Source organism: Talpa europaea (assembly GCF_964194135.1).
Source record: "Talpa europaea genome assembly, chromosome: 5".
NCBI lineage: Eukaryota > Metazoa > Chordata > Mammalia > Eulipotyphla > Talpidae > Talpa > Talpa europaea.
This window is the reverse complement of record NC_140071.1, coordinates 102,954,010-102,978,073: the sequence shown is the minus strand read 5'-3', so window position 1 is coordinate 102,978,073 and position 24,064 is coordinate 102,954,010. Positions and strand designations below refer to the sequence as shown.

The following is a 24,064-nucleotide window of genomic DNA, read 5'->3' as shown; positions in this document are numbered from 1 at the left end:
GAACTTCTATTCCGTGTTTTGCTGCTTTTTGTTGCTTCTTGTTGTTACAGTTAACTTTAAATAGATTAACAAGCTTATAGAAGAAACACAAAAGATAATAATTTACTCTATATCATTTGAAGCATGAAATTAAAAGCTAAATTCACCTAGTGGTAAAGTAGAGGTATTCATGTCTATTACACAACATAATTAAGAAAGGAAAGGAAAGAAAAAATAAAATGAAGAAAGGAAAGATGGAATGTGATGTTCTTAGGGAAGATTTATATCTAGAATCAGAAATACCTAAAAGTGAAGTAACTTCTGGGTAAGGAATATGACCCATATATCTCAATATTTTAACATCCATCTTGCCAAATCTGAATTAACAACAGAATTTTTTCACAACAAAATGTTCAGTTTGGATTTTGAAAATTTTTCTTGGAGCAGTTCATCATCATTTTATAATATGGAAGGCATTTGGAAAAAGGATTCACTTTGGGGACAGTTGCTTTACATTGGCTCTAGTAAAATAAGGGTGGACATTTGTGTCAATAGCATTGGTGATCCCAAGTTCCCCAATTAGCTAATTCCAATTAGTTATCCCGTTACATTTCCCTGAACATAAAAATTGGATATACAATCCATACTTTTTGATTAAGGTCTTAAAGTACCAAATGTACACTGTTTTTCTGAGAGCTGTGTAAACTTGGGCATCAACGGGGCACATTCATGCCATGCCATTAAAAGTACCATCTATCTACTTTTAATTACAAAGTCTGGGGAAACATCTATTAATGTTTAAAATAAAGCAACAGGATTATGCTATAGACTAGAATGCAAAGGGCTTATGAATTGAAAGCCAAGAAAGATAGGATGAAGAATTTTTCTGCTGTGTCAGATTATGCCCAGATATTTGGGTAGTGTATCTTCCTTCTTTGCCATTCTTTGGGAGGTGCCTTGCATATACATATGCATCATGAATGTTGAGAGAAAAGAGAACAGTGTCCATAAAAATGTTCAGCAGCAGTGGTGAAAAGACAGGGCACTACAGGGCTTATTGTATCATTTGGTTATTTTTGTCTTGTTTAAGGAAAATCAACATCTATCCAGATATTGAAACATACAATGCATTAAAATAAAATCCATGCTTAAATGAAAATCAGAGAAAGGAACAAAGTAGAAACAAAAATATTAAGGTGAACATGAATGACATACTCTTATAAAAGCCTAAATTGTTAAGATATACTGATTAGAAATATTTCGTAACTTAAAAGCTGCTTGGAGAATAAGTACTTAATACATGATTGATATTATTAGAATAAATTAAATATAATCCCCAGAGAAATACAAATGTTACCACTATACAGTTACGTAGAACTCTTCCTTGGAGATAGTGAGGTAAAATACCCTGTATCTAAACATCCTGGACTTACTGGAGAAGTCAAAATTATAGAAGTTAAAGAATTGGAACACAGATATATTTAATTGTGGGATTTTGAACTTTCATTTTCATTTATTTCAAATAAATTTCATTTATTTCAAACTATATATGTATATATTTATTTATGGAAAAATCTGTAAACTAACTTAGGCAAGTCTGATTGCCAAAGTTATATGCCTAGGTCATAAGTCATATGTCAAGAATTTCTAAAGCAAAAAAAGAAAATTCCTCCTTAACTGTTCTGAGGGTTAAGGTGTTCATAAAGCCATATGAGGCCTTTGTTAACAACACATCTGTCACAAAACAAAACAAAACAAAACCTACTGTTGTCTGCCCTGTATCCACCTAAGGCTAATGGAAACTTGCATTGTTTTAATTGGACATAGAAGGTAATATGAAACCAAGGAAGACATATCTAAATGCACGAAGATTTTCATGTAATTTTCTTTCCAAGAAGGTTCTTTGTTTTCTTGAAAAAGTAACACTAAGGGTTGGATCAATTTTATACATGCATGGCAGGTGCTGACTGAAGTGATGATAGAATTTCCTTTGACCTGTTTTCCCCAATTTCTGCTACCTCAAGGTAGTACCTTAAGGTGGTAGCAGGGCTTTGAAGACAAAAAATTTGTATCAAAGTCCCAGCTTAGCTAATGACCACGGTGTGATTGTGAGCATGTTCCTTTTCCCAGGATAGCTTAGTCTCAGGTTCCTCACCTGTAAAATGGGATTAATAGTAGGGCCCAACTTATAGAATTGTTTTGAAGGAAAAAAATGAGATACTGCAAAGTACTTAGGACAGTCTCTAATACATCATCATAAGTAAATTAAATGCCAGCTGCCATTAATATTGTATTATTATTATTCATTTAACTTTAGGGTTAGTAGGTAGTCTCTAAGTGTGAATGATAGAATGGGCAGTTGGCCCATTTTTCAACAAAACTGTTGGTTGCAACCTGTATTATTAGTTTTTCATATATATGTGTATACATATATACATACACATACACACATATGTGAATGTAAGGGATTATTTAAAACTATGGAGGAAAAACCCCATTTTCAGTTTGGAAAAAGGCCAATTCATGTTTTAGACAACCCTTTAAAAATTAATGATTGCATGCTTACATAGATCCACCATGGTTGATAGTAAATGAATAATAGAGTTACATGTAAGCATTCTAAAAACAACAAAAGACTGGTCTTTCATCACAACATGCATTCCTAGTAAAAAAAGTTTCTATCGATGAGTCAATAATATTTAATCTGGCAGATGATCTTGTTTTTCAACACTAGGACAGTGTGTGTAACAATGAATGAGCAGTCATGCAGATGGAGTTGTGGTCCTGCAAACTGAGAAATGATTTTATAGGAAAGGAAAAAGAGGTCACTTAACCACTAAGACAGCTCTTTTCATGGCCATAATGATGCTGTGGGGTATTTTTGTGTATGTGCTTTGTAAAGACAGTTCTTCCTTCTTGATCTGTCTTTTTCTTACGTCCTTCCATAAAACTTCATCATTTCCCGAGTTTCTTTGTCTTAATGCACCATTAATGCCCTTATTTCACCTGTACCTATTACTTAGTAACCTAGATCATATACCTAAGTTCCCATTTACTGAAGAAATAAGAAAGTTCAGTTGCAAGGGCTAGAAGGAAAATTAGCCCTGAAGTTTGACCTGTCAGGTGGACACATGTATTTTTTGTGCTAAAATTTCCTTTTATCAAAAGTGGAACAGCTACTAATTAATGCAGAATATGATATTACCCACTGTGTCTCTTGATAGTTACAAAGCAGAGGTGTATAAGAAATCAGATGATTCAGTTCAAAAGCTAGAAGTAAAAACTGAAAACTATAAAATATCCAGTTGAAAGACAGTTCACAGTATCAAATTGCATCTCCAACTTTTTGCTTTAGAAAATTGCTAGTGTGATAAAATGTACACAATGTGGACTTTGAAGTAAAGGAAGCTGAGTTTGAATTTCAGCTTTAACTAGCATTGGGACCTGGACTTGGCTAATTACTTAATTTCTTTGTTTCATAAATTTTACCTGGTAGTGTAGTATGTACTTAACCCTTAGCACCTAGAAGTCATGGAGCAGAAATTTGTTCTTTTTCTCGTTTTTCATTGTCCCATAAAATATTCTCCAGCCAGATTAACTTTCAGTTGTATTCTTTTAAATGGATTCAGATGTTTAATTTTTCTGAAGTTTTGCTAGGAAAGATACTAAATAATATTTTACTGGAAGTCTACAAAAATTACAACTAATATGTTATCATAGATAAAATATAAAACATTGAAGCCATATTTACAGAAAAAAAATGTTAAGGAGTTCAGTACATCATAGTTAGATAATTTAATTATCTAATTACACTGAGTCTCAATGCTACCAAAATGTTATATAATCTATATAGCTTGTAGAAGAAGTCATTAAAGTCCTTGAAGTGAGATGTTCAGTTCTTCTAGGAGGAGTCTAATTCATTCAAAAAGCATAAATAGAAGGCTTTTGTAAATAGCGAACAGAACATGGAATATCCCGTTTCCTTTTCTTCTTTTCCTGTCCATGTTGCTTTCCCTTTTGTACGTGCTCGCTCTCTTTATATATATAATATATTATATATATAATATATAAAATATGCATACATATATAAATATAAATATACACTTACATACTGAGAGTATACACACACATTCACATACTGAGAGTATACACACACACACACACACACTCATATATATATCCTGAGAGTATATTTCATTGCATTTAAGGAATTGTGTTACTTGCAATGAAGTAAAATATACCCACAAACACACACAATATGCTTTTTGTAATGTGTTATTTGGTAAAGTATTCATTTTGAATGAATGAAGTCAAATTTTCATTTGACACAGGCTTTAGAAATAGATTGTTTTGACTCTAGCACCTGTATTCATTTTCCTAATGTGTCAAGAAGATTGTAGTTATTACGTACTCAAAGGCATGTAAATATTTTCCAAAATATTTCAGAAAATAAATTTTCTGACCAAATTGTTGGTTTTGTATTTAGAGCGGAAAGAATCCTTGTGAAAAATGATAAGCAAGTTAGAAAAGCCAAAAAAAAAAAAACTTGCCTTAGGGGATAACACTATATTTTTTGGTTAATAGATATATTTTATTAATATTAATATTAAGGGATATATTTTATTAATTCACTTGTTGGCTGTTCCAGGGAGAACATACTTAATAATGGATGAATAATTAAGAGGAACAAAGGCTTTCTCAGGCACTGAGTACATCATTGTCTATAATATCCCTAAGTAAGAGATGGCCTTTTTACCTAGTGTTAAACTATAAGACCAAATCATGTGACTGGAATTAATCATGGTTTCCAGTTCCACACCTTTGTTTTATTCACATTCTGAGTAGTCTTCCAAATGCTCTAAAATGGTTGTTATAGGAGTAACATTTCATTAACATTTCTCTATATATAGTTTTTCTATTATCTTTATAAATATATGTGATAATATGTTGTAACAAGTAAAAATAACTGCTGGGTCATGTCTCCTGTGTTCCCAGATTATAGTTAATATTTGTTTTCTAAATAGAAATACCACTAAAGGAACATTAGGAAATCAAAGATAATCCTAATTTATCTTACATGACCTGCATCATATTCTGTACTATTCTATTTTTGTTATGTTTGTCCCTCTGTAGACTATACAGTAGGTTCAAATTTGGACTAATGGTTAAACAGAAAGTATAGCCTTCTAGTGTTGTAAAACTCAGGCTTGCATTTATGAGGGCACTAGTACAGCTGGTAGTCTTTCATTCATGGTAATTAGGTCTCTTGAGAAAACTGTTGGTACTTGAAAGACTCACTGTTTTACTGTCCTAACCTGTACTTTAGCATTTTTTGTATAACACTTTCTGGAATCAGTAAAGGGGAAACAATGAATTTGGATAATCACCAGATTTAGGTAATTCTCTAGCTTGGAGTTTGTATAACACACAGATTTAGAAAAATTATCCCAGAAAATAACTATACACATAATAAATATAATCATGTGTGGGTACAGAAGTTTTTGTAAAAATGATTACTAAATATATCTAGCTTAATATCTGATAACAGCCCAGCTCTTTAACCCCCAGTGCAATGTCATAGGTAACATATGAAAAGAAGGTCATATGTTGACAATGTCTGTCATAACTTGAACTTGTCAAATTACACCGAAATCTCAAACACCAGGCTTGGTAAAACTAAGAGGATAAGAATGCTAAAGAAAACCAAAAGGATAATAACAAAATGAAGAAAAACTTCCCATTAATTTTGTTTAAGACTTAAGGCTGAGATAACATCTAGTTATTTCCCTAAGAGTACTTCTTACAAAGTTTTGTCATCCTTCTAAAAATCATTTTTGCACTTTGATTGACATGGAAATTTAAGCCATAAATATTTGACTTTATCAATAGGTGCGATTGAGTTTGAGTAACCCAGAATCATTTACTAAATCTGATATAACCATGCAGGCAAGAGGCTTATTTAGTTTTATTCTGTATCTGTTTTAAATTTCCTCAAAATATTGCTTAAACAGAATGAAATATTACATTTAAGTTTCATTATCATAGAGAATAATCTTAATTTTTTTTTTTATTTAAAGTCAATTCCATATTATTTTAGCTCCAAGAAGCTATATTGAGGATATTCAGACTTGGTTAACATTTAGTGAGCACCATTCATGTTGACAGATATTTTATTTTTTTTTTAAATTTTTTTAAAAGATTCATTTATTTATACAAGAACTGAGGTACAGTCAGAGGTGCGCGGGAGGGTAAGAGAATTCAACAGAGACAGAGCAGGGAGCAGTGGGTGAGGCAGGAGAGGCCTGCGTTGCCATGTGGGTTTCTCCCTGGCTGGCCAGGATTCGAACCCGTGCTGAAGAGGCTATGGACAGCTTCACAGCACAGCACTCAACCCGCTGCACCACTGAGGAGGCCCCATTGCTGGATATTTTATTAGGGGATTTTAATAAACTATATTTTCGTATATGTTAATTATAATATATAACATATGCACACATCTAACATTTGTATTTAATAACCACATAAAACCTTGTGAGATAGCTGACATTCTTCCCAGGGTTGAAGTTCATCTTTTTCCAGGTCATAAAGTTAGTAATAACCTCATTAGATTCAGATCTGATTTACTTAGATCTTAACTGGTACTGGACACTGTTCTATCAATTTTCCCTACATTGTTTTATTTAATCCACCTGATAGCTTGATGAGGTAGGTGGTTTCAAATACAATTTCATAAATAGGGACCTGGGTTTGAGAGGAGTGAGGTAATATCTTCAAAGTTCTATGTGGAAGGAGCTTGGGGACACTGTGCTCTTGGAGGAGGTGCCAGAATTCCAACTAGAATTTTCCCAGTTCTCCTTTCTCTCTCTTATGATGTGGTGGTACATTAAAGCAGACAGATCTGTCTCATGGCCAGTTGTTGCTTGCACTTGACCTTGTGGCCTCAAGTGCGCTTTTGCGCATATTCCTGATGGTACAGTTCCTGATCTCCACTGATGCGTAAAGCAGCAAAGTCATGGGGTAGTTCTTGGTGCCAGGTCACTAGAGGATAAATAGGGACAACTTGAAGCAATGCAAATGATATTCTGTATGCAGGAGGTATACTAACATTGACTCCACTCAGCTCCTGCAGCCTGTTCTTTCTCTAAATCTCTCATTAAATATAAAGAAAGGCCAACTTTAGATGGAAAACTCACCGACACTTTTTAAAATATCTTTTACTGACAACGTTTGTTCCCCATTCCAGAGGGTCAGCTAGAATTTGATACCCGGGAAGGAGGATCATGAAGTGAAAATCCAAGTAACATAAAACGATCAACCTGTGGAAACTCCCTGAAACCAAGTATGAGAAACAGACTGTCCCAGTTCCAATTAGCTAATTCTAAGTTAACCAGATTCCTCAGGCAAAGAGTTTCTTTGCTTCATAAGCATTGGTATTGAGCAAATAGTGAAGACATAGTGCAGTGTGTTTTGGTTTTTCCATTTGACCTTTCCAGAATCTTAATTAAGGATATTGCAAATTCTATATACACCAGTCCTTCTGCAGTTGGTTGCCAAAATATTTGTCTCCTGTGTATCTGGATCCAAATGGTGACCAATGACTCTTGTAGACTACACTCCCAATTGCAATTGGTCATGTTCCTTTCTGTAAGCTTAAAGATTTTACCTTAAATCTTTTGCTTTACTTTTAATCTTTTACTCTATCATATTCTGCCAATATGTATTTATGTAAGTGCTTGTTTATATCTTTATTTTGCAGACTTTCTCTTGAAGTAGCTACCTATTAAAATAATTAGGAAAAGCTTATATTTTTGCTGTCCTTTTGATAGTGGTCTTTTGGGATATGGGAAGCCAATATGCCTTAATAGCTTGTCTCAGAAGAAAACTGAAATGATAAAAGGAATTTAGATGAGCAGAATTGACGTGTATCCAAAACTTGAGAGCAGTTACTGAAAGTTCAGATTGGAATCCTATTTTAGCTCACTGTGGTCTTTATTATCTGTCATTCATTTCAAAAAGAAGAAGCCTTCAATATCTTTCCCCCTCACTTCTCCTTGCTTTTATGCAGAAAAGTGGGTTGCAGTAATAGCTTCACTCTCTTGTGACAGGATGTGCATAAAATTGCATTGAAGAATCTAGCCCAGGAAGAGCAACTTGTCTTGACACCATCTAAATAATGCTTGTGATTTCACAAATGTTTTCCTTAAAAGTGCTAGGAATGGTCAGACATTTCAGCTCCTGTTCAGATTCATATTATCTAATGTTGGTGAACACTACTCCACCTTGAATTCTGTGGCCACGTGAATCATGCTGATTTTGATGATTAGAGTAGAGTGATGATGATTTGATGATTGGAATGCTAATCAATGATTTGGTATCATTTCTGCTTCTGATTGACTCTATATTCTGAGCCAAGAAACCCTGGTATATCATGCTTCAGAGTCCCACCCACATAAAACAGGTTAACAAACGGGTTTTTACTCATCTGTCCATACCTGTAATTGAACAAATGGATAACTTAAGAAACTGTACTTTAAACAAAAAAGAAAATGTACTTTTAAGCTTTTAAGAATAAAATAGTAAAATTCTAGTTTTGGCCAATAATAATTTTAAAACATTTTTCTTTTGAGAGTAGATTCATGTTTGGCTATGTTTTTTGGGTCAAGCATTCTTTAGTCTCTTAGTTTATTTTTTCCCCTGTGACCTGTAATGAAACAAGCACATTTGCTTGTTCTACTGATGAAACAAGGGAGCCTTGACCACAGCTAACCTATAGGTTAAAAGTTTAACAATTCCAAAGCTTTCAAAGATCCTATTTCAAATAGGATCCAAAACTGGGACTCAAGCTAAATATTTTTCCCCTTCCATTTTCCTTATTTCTTATCTATTGTCTTTAATTGCTCTCATTCATTTGTAGCTATTAAATATCCCCTTTCTTAATTTCCTTTATTCCTATATAGGAATAAAAATTTTAGGAATAAAAATTCATTCCTAATTTTTTTCAAATTTATAGTATATAATCAACAAATAATATTGTAATATACTTAATGTGTACAATGTGATGATTTGATTTATGTGTACATTGTAAAATGATTCCCATCATCAAGTTAATTTATATTTTCTATTACCTTATTTATTTTTGATGAGAACCCTTTAAGTAATATATAGAATTATCAACTGTCGTCCCTATGTTTTACATTAGCTTCTCAGACCTCATTCCTCTTATAACAGAGTTTTTAACTTCTACTACTTCATACCTTTTACACCACCCCCCCTACCACTGCCTGGTAACTGCCATCCTGCTCTTCCTATGTGCTCTAATTTTTTTTCTTTCTTTCTTTTTTTAAAGTTTCCACACATAAGTGATACCATACAGTGTTTGTATTTTTCGGTCTGGCTTATTCCATAGGTTATAATGCTATCCAAGTTCATCCATGTTGTCAAAAATGGCAGGATTTCCTTCTATTTTAAGGTTGAAAATAGACACATTTGAGAGCCTGTTAGTTAAATGCCAGAACTGGGCAGATACTGGGGAAAACCTGGGGACAAGAATCTCTCTTTTTCTCTCATGGTTCTTATGTTCTCAATTTCAATAGTCAAATAAACCTGTTTGTTTCTTTTTAAAAGTTTATATAGTTGGGACCATTTAAACATAGCAAACTAAAAAAAAAAAAACAGGCTAAAAGCTTAGGGTTGGGGTTTGGGGACACAGAGAACAAACAATAATTAGTAATTTGGATGTTAAAGGAACACGTTATCTCTAAAGACAAAGTTACAGTATTTCCACAAATTAGGGATATTCTCTGGGTATCAATTTATTCTGTAATATATAAATCTTATGTACATAGTAGAATAAGGGTTATTTGATAAGGAAAAATGTTTAAATTATTGAATACTTTTTAAATACTATGTTTCAATTTTAGACTCATAAATAGAAAAAAAAGCTATGCAATATTTCCAAGAGGAGCGTTGGTGTAGTTTTTTGCAAGTGACATCCAAATAAACCTACAATGATGCCAAATTGTATGAAAATAATTTTAATTGGATTAAGTATTCATCTCATAAAAATTATTTATTTAGTGCTTTTTTTGTTTTTAACATTTTGCAAAGTTATACTTTCTCATATGCAGTCCAAATTTCCAAAATTCCACATCAGTTAATTAGTAAAGCTCTTATTTGTGAGATTTGACTGTATGTGAAGCTAGTCATCAGCTCACTTTTTAACAACCATTTTTCCCAGTAGGCAAGTATATAGAATGCCTTTTCAAAACATAGAAGTTTTGTTGAAATGTGAAATTAATACATTTTAATGCCATCCTCTTAAATATATGCCATTGTGTCTTATCAGATTAGAGTACAACAGATGTGTCCCAGTTTTTGGTTATCTAGGTGAAAAGTGAACAAAATTATAATAAAGAAAAACTCATTCTGTGCTTATGTTTTATTGGAGATTAAAAACAATGTCTTTCCTGACTTTTTATAGATTTCTAGTGGTGCACTTAGGGTTATTTTTACTGTAAAAAATTTCTTTTTCTTACAGTTAATATCTCAATATCTAATGTTACCACCTTGGCACCAGAGGATTTGCCCAGTATTTCTTCTACTGACATGGTAAGTGACTTAATATTTCTGTATACTCATTTTGTACACTCTAATTATAATATTCATAGTATGATGTCTCCTGTTACTCAGCCATCCTAGTGTGAGTACATGGTTAATAATCGGTGATAGGGAAATAGAAAAAACACTCTCCTTGCTCAAGTCAGTTTTCTCCCTTTCCTTGTTTTTTAAAAAAGCTGAAGTCAGTATTTACTTCTACAATATGCTTTTTGAGCTGCCTTAGTAATTGTTATATCTCTTTAATTGTCACCTTGAAATAGTTTCACAAGGGAATGTAAGAGAAGTTGAAAAACAAGAGCTTGGTATCCTCTCTCTCTGTTTCTAGTATGATTAAGAATTCTTCTGACTACCAAATGGTGCTGTGTTCTTTGCTCAGGGTAATTGTAGCAAGACTTTTCCCCTGTCACTTAGAAAGACCGTGCCTCTGTCACATGATATCCTTTCCCAGGGCTTGTAACCAAGGATCTTTAAGGGACTGGAACTAAGCTTTAAAAATGAGCTATTTTGCATGGAAGGTCACGCACTGGAAGCAGACTTTTGTGTTGGAGAAAAAGGGAAAAGTGCTGTTTCAGACTTCCAATTGTGTTCACTCTACACTGGATATGGAATCTTACCAAAGAGTATCAATCTCTCAGTTTTAAAGACAGAAACCATAATACCTTGTGTTGATAGAGTGCCCATCTCTCAGGAGACCAGAACACTTCAGCAGTTATTATATAATGAGTGCCCACAACATCGCTTTCAAAGATGTTTTCTATATTTCCTGGACAACTCTCACTTGACCCTTTTTCTCTCTTGATTTTATATTCTGTAGCTCTCTTGACTTTTTTCCTTACGATTAAAGGTTCTCTGGCTTTGTCCAAACTATGCATCTCATATTTCATTCCTTTCTGATTTTTTTATTTTGTGTGTGTCTATGAAAGATTATATGTTTGTTTATATATGTGTTTATATATGTGTGTACCTAATTCTACTTAGGTGTTATTATCCTTCCATCAGGCCACACTACTTCACTGAGAGTGGTAGAGAGAAGACATTTGAAATCAACTGCTTCAGACAGACCACTCAGTCTGCTCGGTCATGAACCTTTCCTAGGACATACAGTCATCAGTACTTAATTTCCTTCTTTTCAGTTCAGTCATAATTAGATCATGCGAGAAGGTGCTGTAAAAGTGACAAGCAGCCTCTGGGCACCAGAGAGACTCTCTCTAAGGGGCCCTGCAAACATCCTGTGAGAGGAAGGAAGGCCTCTCCTCCTTAGCTTCATTAGCATGGAGACAAGCTTGCTTCTTCCTACTGGTATGGGTGTTTTCCCGGGGGAAAGAACAGGAAAAACAGGGCATTAGGGCATTAGATAGAGATTAGAAGCCTATAATAATTATATCGAGATAAAAAGGCAGGTTTTCATTTCCATTTATAGTTGGGATCATTGTGTCTTTATTTCTTCTGACTTTCACAAGTTTTGTTGTTGATTTCTCCTATGGTTTATACCTTCAACCTGCAAACAAAATTCTTCGAAAGTCCCTGTAAAGCTTTGAGACTAGTCACAGTTTATCTACAGTGTATCTAAACAATGATCAGTTAGATCTGTTGGCTTCCATTTATTAGCCCTGAGGGAGAGACCAGTCTCTTCTGAGGAGGTGATTGAATATAGCAGTTAATATTTACTTTTCACATTAGATTACCTTTTTAAAATTAAATTGAGGCATAACTTGAAATGCACAGTTCTGGGAATGAGTCTTGAGAAGTCTCGATACTCACATAAATACCACCCGAAACAAGATGTAGAGCATTTCCATCATCCCAGAAAATGCACACAATGCTCTGTATCTTGTTTTCTGTGCCAGCTTTCTGAATCTTGGGAGATCTTTCTTAACTGTTCTGCCCTGGTCTTTACAGGTCAGGTGCCTTCCCCCTTTTAGAAATGCCTGAATGCCTCAGAGGGGTTTCCCTCTGCTCTCCTCTTCTGGCTCTCACCTTAGGAAAGTGGCCTTCTGACATTTGATGGTGACTCTGTGTATCTGGAGCGGTGTGGGGGGAAGGGGTGTTGTCTCGCAGCTCTCCTTTCTAACCTCCAGCTTTTTATGTGCTACCTTGCATGCGGCAGACCAAGAGTTTTATGGGTAGGTGCAGGCTCAGTTAATGCTAGGGCTTCGCAGAACATACAACGTTAAAAATTCATTGTGCAAATGGCCAACAGGCATATGAAAAAATGTTCAACATCACTTGCCATCAGGGAAATGCAAATCAAAACTACCATGAGATACCATCTTACACCAGTGAGAATGGCACATATTAAAAAAACTAGCAACAACAAATGCTGGCGAGGGTGTGGAGAAAAAGGAACTCTTCTGCACTGTTGGTGGGAGTGCAAACTGGTCCAACCACTGTGGAGAGCTGTGTGGAGATTTCTGGACCTACTAAACATAGAGCTTCCATATGATCCAGCAAATCCACTCCTAGGTATTTACCCAAAGGACACAGAAACATCAATTCCAAAGAGCACCTGCACCCCTATGTTTATAGCAGCACTGTTTACAATAGCTAAGCTTTGGAAACAACCCAAATGCCCAAAAATAGATGACTGGATCAAGAAGATGTGGTACATATATACCATGGAATATTACTCAGCATTCAAAAAAGATAAACACATGCAATTTGCAGCAACATGGATGGCGCTGGAAGGGATCATGCTCAGCGAAATAAGCCAAAAAGAAAAAGAAAAATACCGGATGGTCTCACTCATAGCAGGAATCTAGAAAACTTAAATAAGGGACCAGGAAAATGAATAACTATAAGAAAGTGAAAATCAAAATCAACAAAAAATTATGAACCAGAGACACTTTTAGGGGGGCGGGGGCGGGAGGGGAGGGATTGGGGTCAGAATGGGGGGGCTGCAATTGTATGGGGAATATAACAATAAAACTTATTAAAAAAATAATAAAAAAAAATTCATTGAAAATTGGCTTATTTTTCCTCATCTCCATCTTCATTGGATTTATCTCCCACTTGCTGCTCTGCCAGGCATGAAACAGCCATGTCTCCTCCTTTTCTATGAAGGTCTTGAAATTTTGTGGAACTTGGTTTTAGGTTTCATTGCATTATCATCTTTCTGGCAGACATTTTTTAAACCATAATTTTATAATTTATCCAGCTTGCTTTGGTTATTAGATTGGGAGTGACAGTTTCCTGCAACTTTTATAGCTTAATCATAAGCAGATCAACCAATTAATTTTGATATTTCACAATGTTACATATAACTACAGACAACTGCTGCTCAAATGCATCCTGTAGATGATAAAATAGGATTGCAGATTACTGTAAAATCTGATTCACCCATTGCAGAGAAAAAAACCTAAGTGAGTTTGTTAACTACTACTCAATCTTGAGAACTTATTAGTAGTGTTACCATAATAGTTTTTAAAAGTCTCATATTTTACCATTCAATATTTCAAGCACTGTAGAATTTGATTTTTTTTTCTTACTATATTACCTAGTAAAGCATATTCTATCTACATGGAGATGCTATTGATTATGGGATTAAGAACAATAGCCTCATAAATTCTGCTTCACAGTCAGACCTAGAAGCAAAAGTGTTTTGATTTGATTTACCTTCAGGATGATTCTACAAATAAATATTATTTTCATGGGAAGAGAATATCATTTTAATCTTGTGAATAGATCCTTATGATTTTCTCCCATCAAGAAAGTCAAGTTAAAAAAAACCCATTCTCTCCTTAAATGTCCTTGAAAATTACATATTCCAATTTCTGAAAATATTACGGAAATTTTCAAACATACCCTGAAAGAGAGGATAGTACTGTAAACCCCTTTGTACACATCACTGAGCTTCAACAACTGTCCTCATTTTACCCGTCCTCTTTCATATGTTCCCCACTTTTTTCTTTGGGGAGAATGCTATAGTATTTTAAAATTTAAAATGAATTCTTTGGTATAAGACTGAATCATGAGGATGTGGTATAGGGGTCAAAGGCTCTGTTGCTTTTGCAGCACCCATCAGGTCAGTCACGATGGGTGCATACAGTAGGTCCAGGAGCAGTGCAATAAGAAGCATTCTGATGAGATGCACCTTCTCAGTGCTCTGCTGGCTGTATTGCCAACTTTCAGCAGCCACAACCTCCCACCCTACCCTACCTGATCCAATAAAATGCACACACTGGGATACACAGCCAAGTAAGGTTATTTCCTCTGTCGTATTCAAGTGTGCTGTGGCAGTCACAATCATCCAGTTCTAAGGTTGCAATGTATGACATGTCTATCAGGGTGTTCACCAAATAATGTTTGCTCAAAACCCTCAGTCTACTGCCGTGGAGCAAGCTGGACATCAGTGTGGTGAAACCTCAGTTTATACTGGGTGAAGATTCCAAATTTTGAGATTGTCCTCATTGATACATTCCATAAATCTATCAGAAGAAATCCTGATATCCAGTGGATCACGGCATCAGTTCGGGAGCTGTGCGGGCTGACGGCTACAGCCTGCAAGAGCCATGGGCTTAGAAAGGGTAGTGAATTTCATCATACTTTTGGTGGTTCTTACTCTGCAGCTTGGAGAAGGCACAATACTCTCCAGCTCTGCTGCTACCACTAATAATATGTAATGTTTGTGAAATTCTGATCTAATAAGCCATTTAGGACCATCACAAAAAGTTGCAGTATAACCACACTATTGAATACTATTCAGCCATAGGAAACACCAAACATTGCCATTTATGACAAAATGGAAGGCACTTGAGCAAATCATGTGAAGTCAAGCAAGTAAAAGTGACAAAGACAATTACTGGACATTTACATAACAGACAATTTGACGAAACAAAATACAAGTCTAGTGGACATCAATAAGTGAAGAGAGGTTTCTGAGGTTAGAGGGGGTGGAGAAGAGTAAAGAGCAAATATAAGGATTGCTGGTGGGGGAAAAAAAGGAGCGGAAAAAAGAAACAAATCCTTTGGTATACATTCTACTTTTAAGATTTACAAACGAAGCCCCTAATACAAAGAGTATTTCTGTTGAAAATGAGAAAAAAATCATTTGAAATTTCCTTTCATGAGATTGAAATATCCTCAGCAACTTGGTCTCATTTCCTTAATACCTTTTTTTCCCCTATTACTCATTTACACAGTTTGCTTTGACCCATCTGGTCCACTTAGTTTCCCCACGTGGTGAGCATTAAGTAAGTTTTGAATAAAGGACTTGGATGAGTGAATGAAGCATTATTTGTCCCAGAATCAAGCATTGTTGCCCTTAGTGTCTCCCTATCTATTGCTTAACCTCCTTGTTTCTGCCAATACAGAAAGAAGTACAGACCCAAATTTTGTCATTTTAATTCCCTTATCCTTTGGCTTTTGTTGCTCTCTCTGTTGTTCTTTTGTTTTGCTGTCCTGCCACTTTATTTTTTGAATATGAGAATTCTACAAGGACTGGTCCTTCTGGTCAAGACTTAATTTAAATTTTGTTTTTCTTTGCTCAAAGGAATTGATTAGTTCCTTTTCTGATCCTAATCTCGGTACCATTCATTTTGACACTTTCTTTCACTGCCTGCGTTATTAATATTTAAGTGGACATTTTTTCTCTTTTTAAATTGGTTTTGTCTTAGTCTTTTTTATTGCTCCTGGAAATTCTAGTTCATCCATGTGATTGGGGCCAGTGCATTTTCTATCTTCTTTTGTTGATGCTTTTCTATTTTCTAAATGTTATTGTTTACTCATGATAGCCTTTATATAATAGAAGCACCATCACTGGATTTGGCAAACAAAACAAAACAAAAGAAAACAAAAACAAAAAAACAAACCCCAAATCAGTTATATCTCAATTTCAAATAAATAATGACCAGATTTGGTAATGTAAGTATGTCCTATATGTTGCATAGGATATACATATACTAAAAAAAGATAAATTGGGGGCCTCCCTGGTGGCATAGGGGTTAAGACTCAATGCTATCACTGCCATGGCCTGAGTTCAATCCCCCAGCCAGGGAGCTAACCCACATGACACAGCAGATCTCTCCTGTCTCATCCACTGCTCTCCTCAGCAGTGTATTTCAGTCTGCCTGTTTTGCTCCCCACTCTGTCTCTGGTGAATCCTCTCACACACACCCCACCAAACCTCTGGCCTACACCCCAGTTCTTGTATGAAAAAATAAATAAAAATAAATCTTTAAAAAAAATCAATAAATTGGTAGGTCTCTTACTTGAATATGTAAAATATTCTAGATTCTGATGAAAGATTCCATTCATGACAGTGGACTATGGTGGTGGACTATGGGAAATTTGGTTGTGGGTGCCCCACAGTGTGATGCCTAATGAAGGAGAGCCTAATGTTACCTCAATTAAAAAATAAAATTTGAAAAAGAAAGATTTCATTCATTTACTCAACTAAGATTTCTTTGGTGCCTAATTTAAATTGAATTCAGCCACTTCTTATTCTGCTCTTCTTTTTTCCTATTTTATGGTAAGACAGAGTCCCCTTGGTCAGCAGGCTCCATATTTTTGTGGAGCCTTTTACTTTTCTCTGGTGCAAACAGTTGGCCAACTCCTAGTCAACCTCTCTCTATCAATAGTTCACCTTTCTCCATTCTCATTTTTCCAACACCCCCTCCTCCAACCCTATAACTGAAGTGTTTGTCTTTCATCACAAACACTGCAAAAGTCCTCATCAGCCCTAAATAACTTGTCTTGATCTCATAATATTCATATTTTCTATCCTACCTTCTGTTACTCTATTTCTTGAAAAAGTAGTCTGGATTTGCAGTTTCAATATTTTCACTGTCACTTCTTCCTCAACTTACTGAATTGTGGGTTTTCTTTTTTGAATACACCTTCCAGGAATTAACCAGTTTTTCTAGTTATAAAAAAAAAAAGCATGAACAGATGTTACTTAGTCTTTACCTTTCATCATTTCTCTGCAACACTAGGACCTTTTCACTCTACCATGTATTGCCATTTTCTCCTCCTCGTAGTTCTAGTTTTAACATTCCCATTTCATTCCTCACTTTACTCAAAACTGTGTGATATTTTCATAGTTTGGATTGTAATCTTCACTTCTACTGAGGGTATCCTAGAAGCTTTATACTGCTTTCCGTGCTTTTCCCTTTACAGTTTTATGAAATCTAACTACATCCCATGATCAGCTCTTTGCAGTACACTCCTAAGTTCATCTCGCCAAGTTGACATCTCTTCTATGTCCAAGTCTTTAGACCCATTAAACCTCTTTGAGCATTTTTGCCATGTAATACTAATGGTTTCTTTGGTGGGAGTTAAAGTGTTTTGACAATTGCAGACGAAAGTTTCAAACATCCTAAAGCATATAGATAATGTACTGTGATAGGTCCTACAGGCAGAGAGAATCTGTGACATTATGTTCCTGTTTGTTTTGTTCTTAAAATTCTGATTTAAGCATTCAAGTGCTTAAATAAAAATCAAGTGTATAGGAAATAAAAACCAAAGTTCTTAGAGAAGTGAGGATCACCTATAAGGAATAAAGGAATGAAGCAGCGAGATAAAAGTGTCCTTCATTAAGACAAGAGGAGACAATGGTCACTTGAACCAGGGTGGTAGCAGTGGTTAAGGGTGAGATATAGTCCCATTTTGGATGTGTTTTGATATAAAGTCTTAACCAAGATGTAATTTGTGACGATGACTTCAAGGTTCTCTATTCTTAGAAACTAGATGGATGAAGTTGTGATTAAGAAGATTTAAGGAGAAAGATTAGGAGTTAGGTTTGAATTTACTTTGAAGATTCAAGCAGGGATGTAGAGTGGTAAGAATTATAAAATGATTAATGTTTATTTGAGCTGGAAAAACTTTGATGATGAATTAACAAATTACAATTAATCTTTCAATCATGAATTTGTTGTTTGAGGAAGTGAACATCGAAGTGTGGTTGAAATACACAGAAGTCACATTATAGCACAGAATTCTCTCAGTTATAATACACTAAAGCAGTTTTTCTTAAACTTCTTTGCATCACTGCCTCCTATGGTTGCTATTCCTAGGTGAATAGATTTGCACAGTGTTTAACACACTACTTTATGATTCAGTTACCCATAGATAACAAATACATGTATGTATTTGTTTCATACATTGGAGTAAAATTATATAAGTTGGTATCTGTGGTGATTAAATTATCAGCTAATTAATACCCTAGCTTGCATATTTACATATACATGGCACGAATAGATGATTGTCTTAATGTTTAATTTGTGATATGGATTCTTTTTTCCTATTTTATGGTGAGACAGAGTCCCCCTAGTCACCAGGCTCCATATTTTTATGGAGACTTTTACTTTTTTCTGGTGCAAACAGTTAAGTCTTCATTAATTTAGCTTACTTTGGAATATTGACACTTAAATGACACAAATAATGTTGATGTCTTTTCAGTAATATTTAAATAAAGTTATTTATATGCTAGTTTGAATTTTAAAGGAGTGAGAAACTGTGTATCAATGTATGTACTACAATCTATACATGCTGCATGAAAATTTTAATGCTTAAGCCCTTAGTGAAAGATGGTATTTGGAGGCTAAATTTTCTGTTCAATGATACAAAAAAAACCGTCTGAAGCTTTCAAAACAGTGATATTCATGTTTTAAGTTGATGTAAAAAACATGTCTTTATTTTCATGTCCATTTGTATTGTTTTAACCTCAACCTGAATCTCTGTATGAAAATCAATAAAACTGCCTATTGGGATTATTTTAATATTCTTACCTCTTTGGGGACCTCTTATTATAAAGAAGCATTCTGCTGATATAAAAGTGCTGAAGTGAAATTATGGTAAATTTTTGCTGATTTTAAAACAAAGAAATCTGTTACCTATTATGACCTCTAAACTTTAAATATATTCTGCTAAAAACATCCATATGTGGAAATCTAAAAAACAAAACGAGACATGATTAATCACCTCTAAGAAGCAGAGTTTGATAAAAGTATAATTATGCAATTCAGCTGTTTGCAAGTAAAACTAATATAGAAAAAATACTTCAAGGAAAGATCTAGAGTTTATTTTTTAATTTGCTATCTAAGCACTTTACATTTTGAATTCTGTAAAAATATGGACTTTCTGACCATAGGATTCATGTGTGTGTCATTTTTTTTTTATGGCTAGCGATGTGATATAGAATTCTTGCCTTCAAATGGCAGGAAAATTTTACTGTTGATTTATTTGTGAAATATTCTCAAATAACTATTCTGCTGGCACACAACTTACCCATTAGTCCCGGATGCAAGAGAAAGTCTACCATCATGGTACCACTGGATTCAGTATCTGAGGAGGGCCTGCTTCCTGGCTGACAGACCTTTTCACTGTATCCTCATGTGGCAGAAGGGACAAAGGAGCTCTCTGGGGGTCTCTTTTATAATGACATGAGTTCCATTCATGAAAGCTCTACCCTCATGACTCATGACTCAGTCACATTCCAAAAGCCCACCCCCAAATACCTTCACACTGGGTATTGGGTTTCAACATATCAATTTTAAGGGAACCCAAATATTCAGTCTGTAGCCTCCCTATAGCATTTGTCATTAATTGGCTGTAAGGAGGCATCAAATTTCAGATGAGGTAGCTCTTTCTTGGCTGAAGGGAATTCTCTAGAGGAGGCAGCAGAAAGCTGATAGCAACTGAAACTCAGAGCAGCTGGGGGTTGGGTGCATTTGCTCTGACCACTGTGCTTAAAAAAGAGTTCTCCTGAATATTAGAAACAGAAAATAGGGATAGGAATGATTTGCAGCCAAGAAGCCCACCACAGACCTAACAATATTTCATGAGATAGAAGAAAATCTGAAAATTGATCTATAAGCTTGAGACCATGTGACATAGAAATAAATATCCCAAAGACGACTCGCCAGCCCTAAAGTCATTACATACTGTACTTTTCAGTAACGACGCTCATGACACTCAATGAAGTCAACAAGAAAAACACTATTTCATTAGGACTTGCAATTGAAAAAGCAGAGGCTTAACATTTTTGTAGCTTAATTTCTTAAGTCACCAATCATTCGTTATTTAGAAATAATTAGCTCATTTTTGAGAGTACTAGGTAAATGAGTAGTTAATGGTGTCATCAGCTCAAAGGACAAGAAGCTGTGCAATACAAAAGTAAGTACTTTTTGAACAACAAAGGTGTTTCAGATCTTGAGACTTAGGATATTAGTATGTCCCAGTTTACTCTCAGGAGGTTGACAGGAAAGAGGGAATTTGTGGTTTATTTCGGTTGAACAAATGGGTGATTGTAGGGCTCCAGCTCAACTGAGGTAACAGATTGCATCATTCTCACTGTATTTTCAGTAATTGCTAGTCTCCTGTCCCCACTTACCTGTTATTTCATTAACACTTTATCAGGTTTCACCCTGCAGTGGTTGAGTGATTGCTCTAGTTTTATAGAAACTTTTAGCAGAATCCATATACATTCCATTAATTTTCAAAAGCTGCTTTTGGTATGCCAGTATTCTTTAGAAAACTTTTAATGTTTTTCTTCTTCAGCACCATAATGCTACCCTTGACTGGGCACTTTTGTCAACGAAGGAGTGTTTGAAATATGGAGGAAAGCTCATGGGAAACAACTGCAGTTTTGTTCCTGATATCTCACTCATGTCTTTCATCCTCTTCTTGGGCACCTATACCTCTTCTATGGCTCTGAAAAAATTCAAAACTAGTCGTTATTTTCCAACCACCGTAAGTACTGGAGCTTAAAATAATTCTCATTGAATTTATACTGCATCAACAATAATATGATTTTAGAAAATGAAAAAGTCACCTTCAGTTCAACCTTTCCAAAATAATTGTGTGCATTTTAGAAATTGCTTTCTGGTCTTTGTCCATGTGCATACATATTTTAACATTAATTACAATCCAGCTTTGAAAAACTTTCTAAAGATTTTGCTCACATAATTCTGTCATAAATTCTGTTGTAATTCTGACTGTACTGTACTGAAAGGGGAAAAGGATGTATACTATCCAAAACACATGAATTAAAAAAAAACCTTTTAATCCACAGTTTTTAAGTGCATAAGCAAAAATTGTTTATATTAATTGGGAATTTTGTTGTAGAATTTCTTGTTCATCAGCTGTGCATGAGTAACTAAGCAGTTGCATTATGGACTGTGGGAGTAAACCTGAATTGTGTTATTACATAAGTACTGGTATAAGATCTGAGCGGCATCTGAGCCAAACTTTCCTTCCCATAATGATGAGTGCCAGCGTGTGGAAAAACAGATAATTGAGCTGGGGTGTGCAGACATCCTGTCTTCCATTAATATGCTTGGGTGAACTTAAAGTCAAAACTGTGGTTCATGCAAAGACTACAAGATAAGACCAACATTTAGCTAATGGCATTTTGTATTTTCTTACCTGCAGAATGAAACTAAGATAATCCTTTGCTTTACCATTCAATTCTCAGTGTTTAGGATTTCAGTATTTCTTAGGTAATCTTGAATACATCTGATGTTTATCTGTGATCTGCTCTAGACAAGTGGATTCTCATGAAATCTCGCTTCTTGTGTTTTATGTAGAAGAACTTAAGAGGACACAAGATGCAGTTGATAAAATTCCTTTTTTCAATACCTGGGAAATGAAACTTAAAATTAGTACATTAAGTTTTACACAGGAATTTTTTTGACTCTGATTCTTATAAAATTGAAAATAAAGGGACGGACTGTATATTATCCAGGTCTGTTCACTGCTATCACAAAACCCCACAGTCAGGGTGGCTTATAAACAATAGACATTTATTTCTCATAATTCTGAATGCTGTGAAGTCAAAGATCTGTTGACAGCATGGTCAAGTGAGGGCCCTTTCCTGGTTCATCATATCCAGCACCATCTCACTGTGTTTTAAAGTGGTGGAAAAGCTTGGGATCTCTGTGCATCTCTATAAACACACTAATGCCTTTCATAAAGGCTCCACTTTCATGACCCAAGTATCTCCCCAAGGCCCCACCTCTCAACATCATATTCTTTGGGAGTTAGGATTTCAACAGGTATTTGGGGTGGGGGGAATAACATACAGAGAATAACAATAATGAAATATCTCAAACTTACTGGCCCACAGAATAAAAAATTTCTACAAAGTTAAGTGTAGAAATTGTTCAACCTAATTTCCCTAAAATTGACATCACAGATTGGTGGTTCACAGCAGAATTCAGATGCTCTTTGTTTAATCCATAGTGTATAAACATACATACATATACACACTTGAGACCTTAGGTGAAATATGTACTTTGCAGGTAGTTATTATCCTTATAACTCTCTATGGGCTGAAGTTTGACTACTTCATACATTCAGATTAACTGCTTGTTGTATAGTTTGAGCTTGTGGTACTAATTCTCACACTGGGAAGTGTGCTTATTCCATACATCTCCTCAGTGGCTTGACTTTTGTGTATGACAGATTCCTGGCAAAAGTGTTGAGCGTAATTTCTTCCTGTTTATTGAGTTTCCCCTTCTTATAAATTCATTGGATGTCTTTTTTTGTTTGTTTTTTGGACTCACATTTGGATTGATCACCCTTTTAAATCTGATATTATTGAGGCATATATATGGAAAATTTGTGAACACTTGTGAATCATCATTTGCAAAATAAACTCACTTCAACATTAAGATGAATAGAGATTATTTTAACTGTCCATGTAGATGTCACCTTTTTTCCAGCAATGATTCCCAAATTGACTTGGGGAATTTTTTCCTCTTTTAAGAGTCCAAGTTGGTAATTTCTCAGTCATTAATGAACATTGTTGAGGAAGTCATGAGTATGTGAAAATAGAAGAATAATGATGGCATTCTAGTTATAATTCCTGTTAAGAAGGTTCTCAGCATAGTTTAGAATTGTATATACCTGTCACAAAATAAACAGGGAGAAGATATACCTGATTTCAAAGGAGCAATGCTTAAGTGTGAAGACTTTCAGATTTTGATCTCTTTACATTTACAGTTAAATCATAGCAGTATATGCTATATATCCATAAATAAATGAAGAGGAAATATTTTTCCTCATTTGTCAAAATATGTTTTTATTTAAGCTGCCATTTAAATATATGGTCTTTATAGGGAGCAACAGATAGTTTTATAGATTCTCATACTTACATATTATATTCTAGAATTAAAACTCAAATTCTTCAGCACTTTCATTGAGACAATAATTGTTGCTGTAGCAATTATCAAATTTCTCTGTTACTACCTCCTTACTCACATCAGTAATTCACAGAAAATCTCTAAAAACTCACAACATGAATACTGGGTGACAGTGTCCTTAGCACACCAAATGTCCCACACTCCTCTAGTATAGTCATTTGTTTTTTGACTTTTTTTCCTAAACATAGTTGAGTTGTTAGTCAATTAATATGATAAAATACAGGAAAACTGTTCTACTTCTATTTTATTCCTCATGTCAACAAGCACAATATTGGACACAGACTAGGTCCTCGATATTTGTGGAATCATGGCAAGCAGTCAAGTAGACA

General features: G+C 34.8%; 1 protein-coding gene across 5 annotated transcripts in view; it reads left to right on the top strand.

The window, feature by feature from the left end:
* SLC4A4 (solute carrier family 4 member 4) overlaps positions 1–24,064 on the top strand; it is a gene marked incomplete at both ends in the record, with an annotated part of 296,812 nt that overhangs the window by 223,654 nt on the left and 49,094 nt on the right. For all 5 annotated transcript variants that reach the window (XM_084234152.1, XM_084234154.1, XM_084234151.1 and 2 more), the window contains 2 exons: positions 10,517–10,587; positions 21,091–21,282. In XM_084234152.1, the coding sequence (XP_084090278.1) occupies positions 10,517–10,587; positions 21,091–21,282 (263 nt within the window). The remainder of the gene's footprint in view (positions 1–10,516; positions 10,588–21,090; positions 21,283–24,064) is intronic.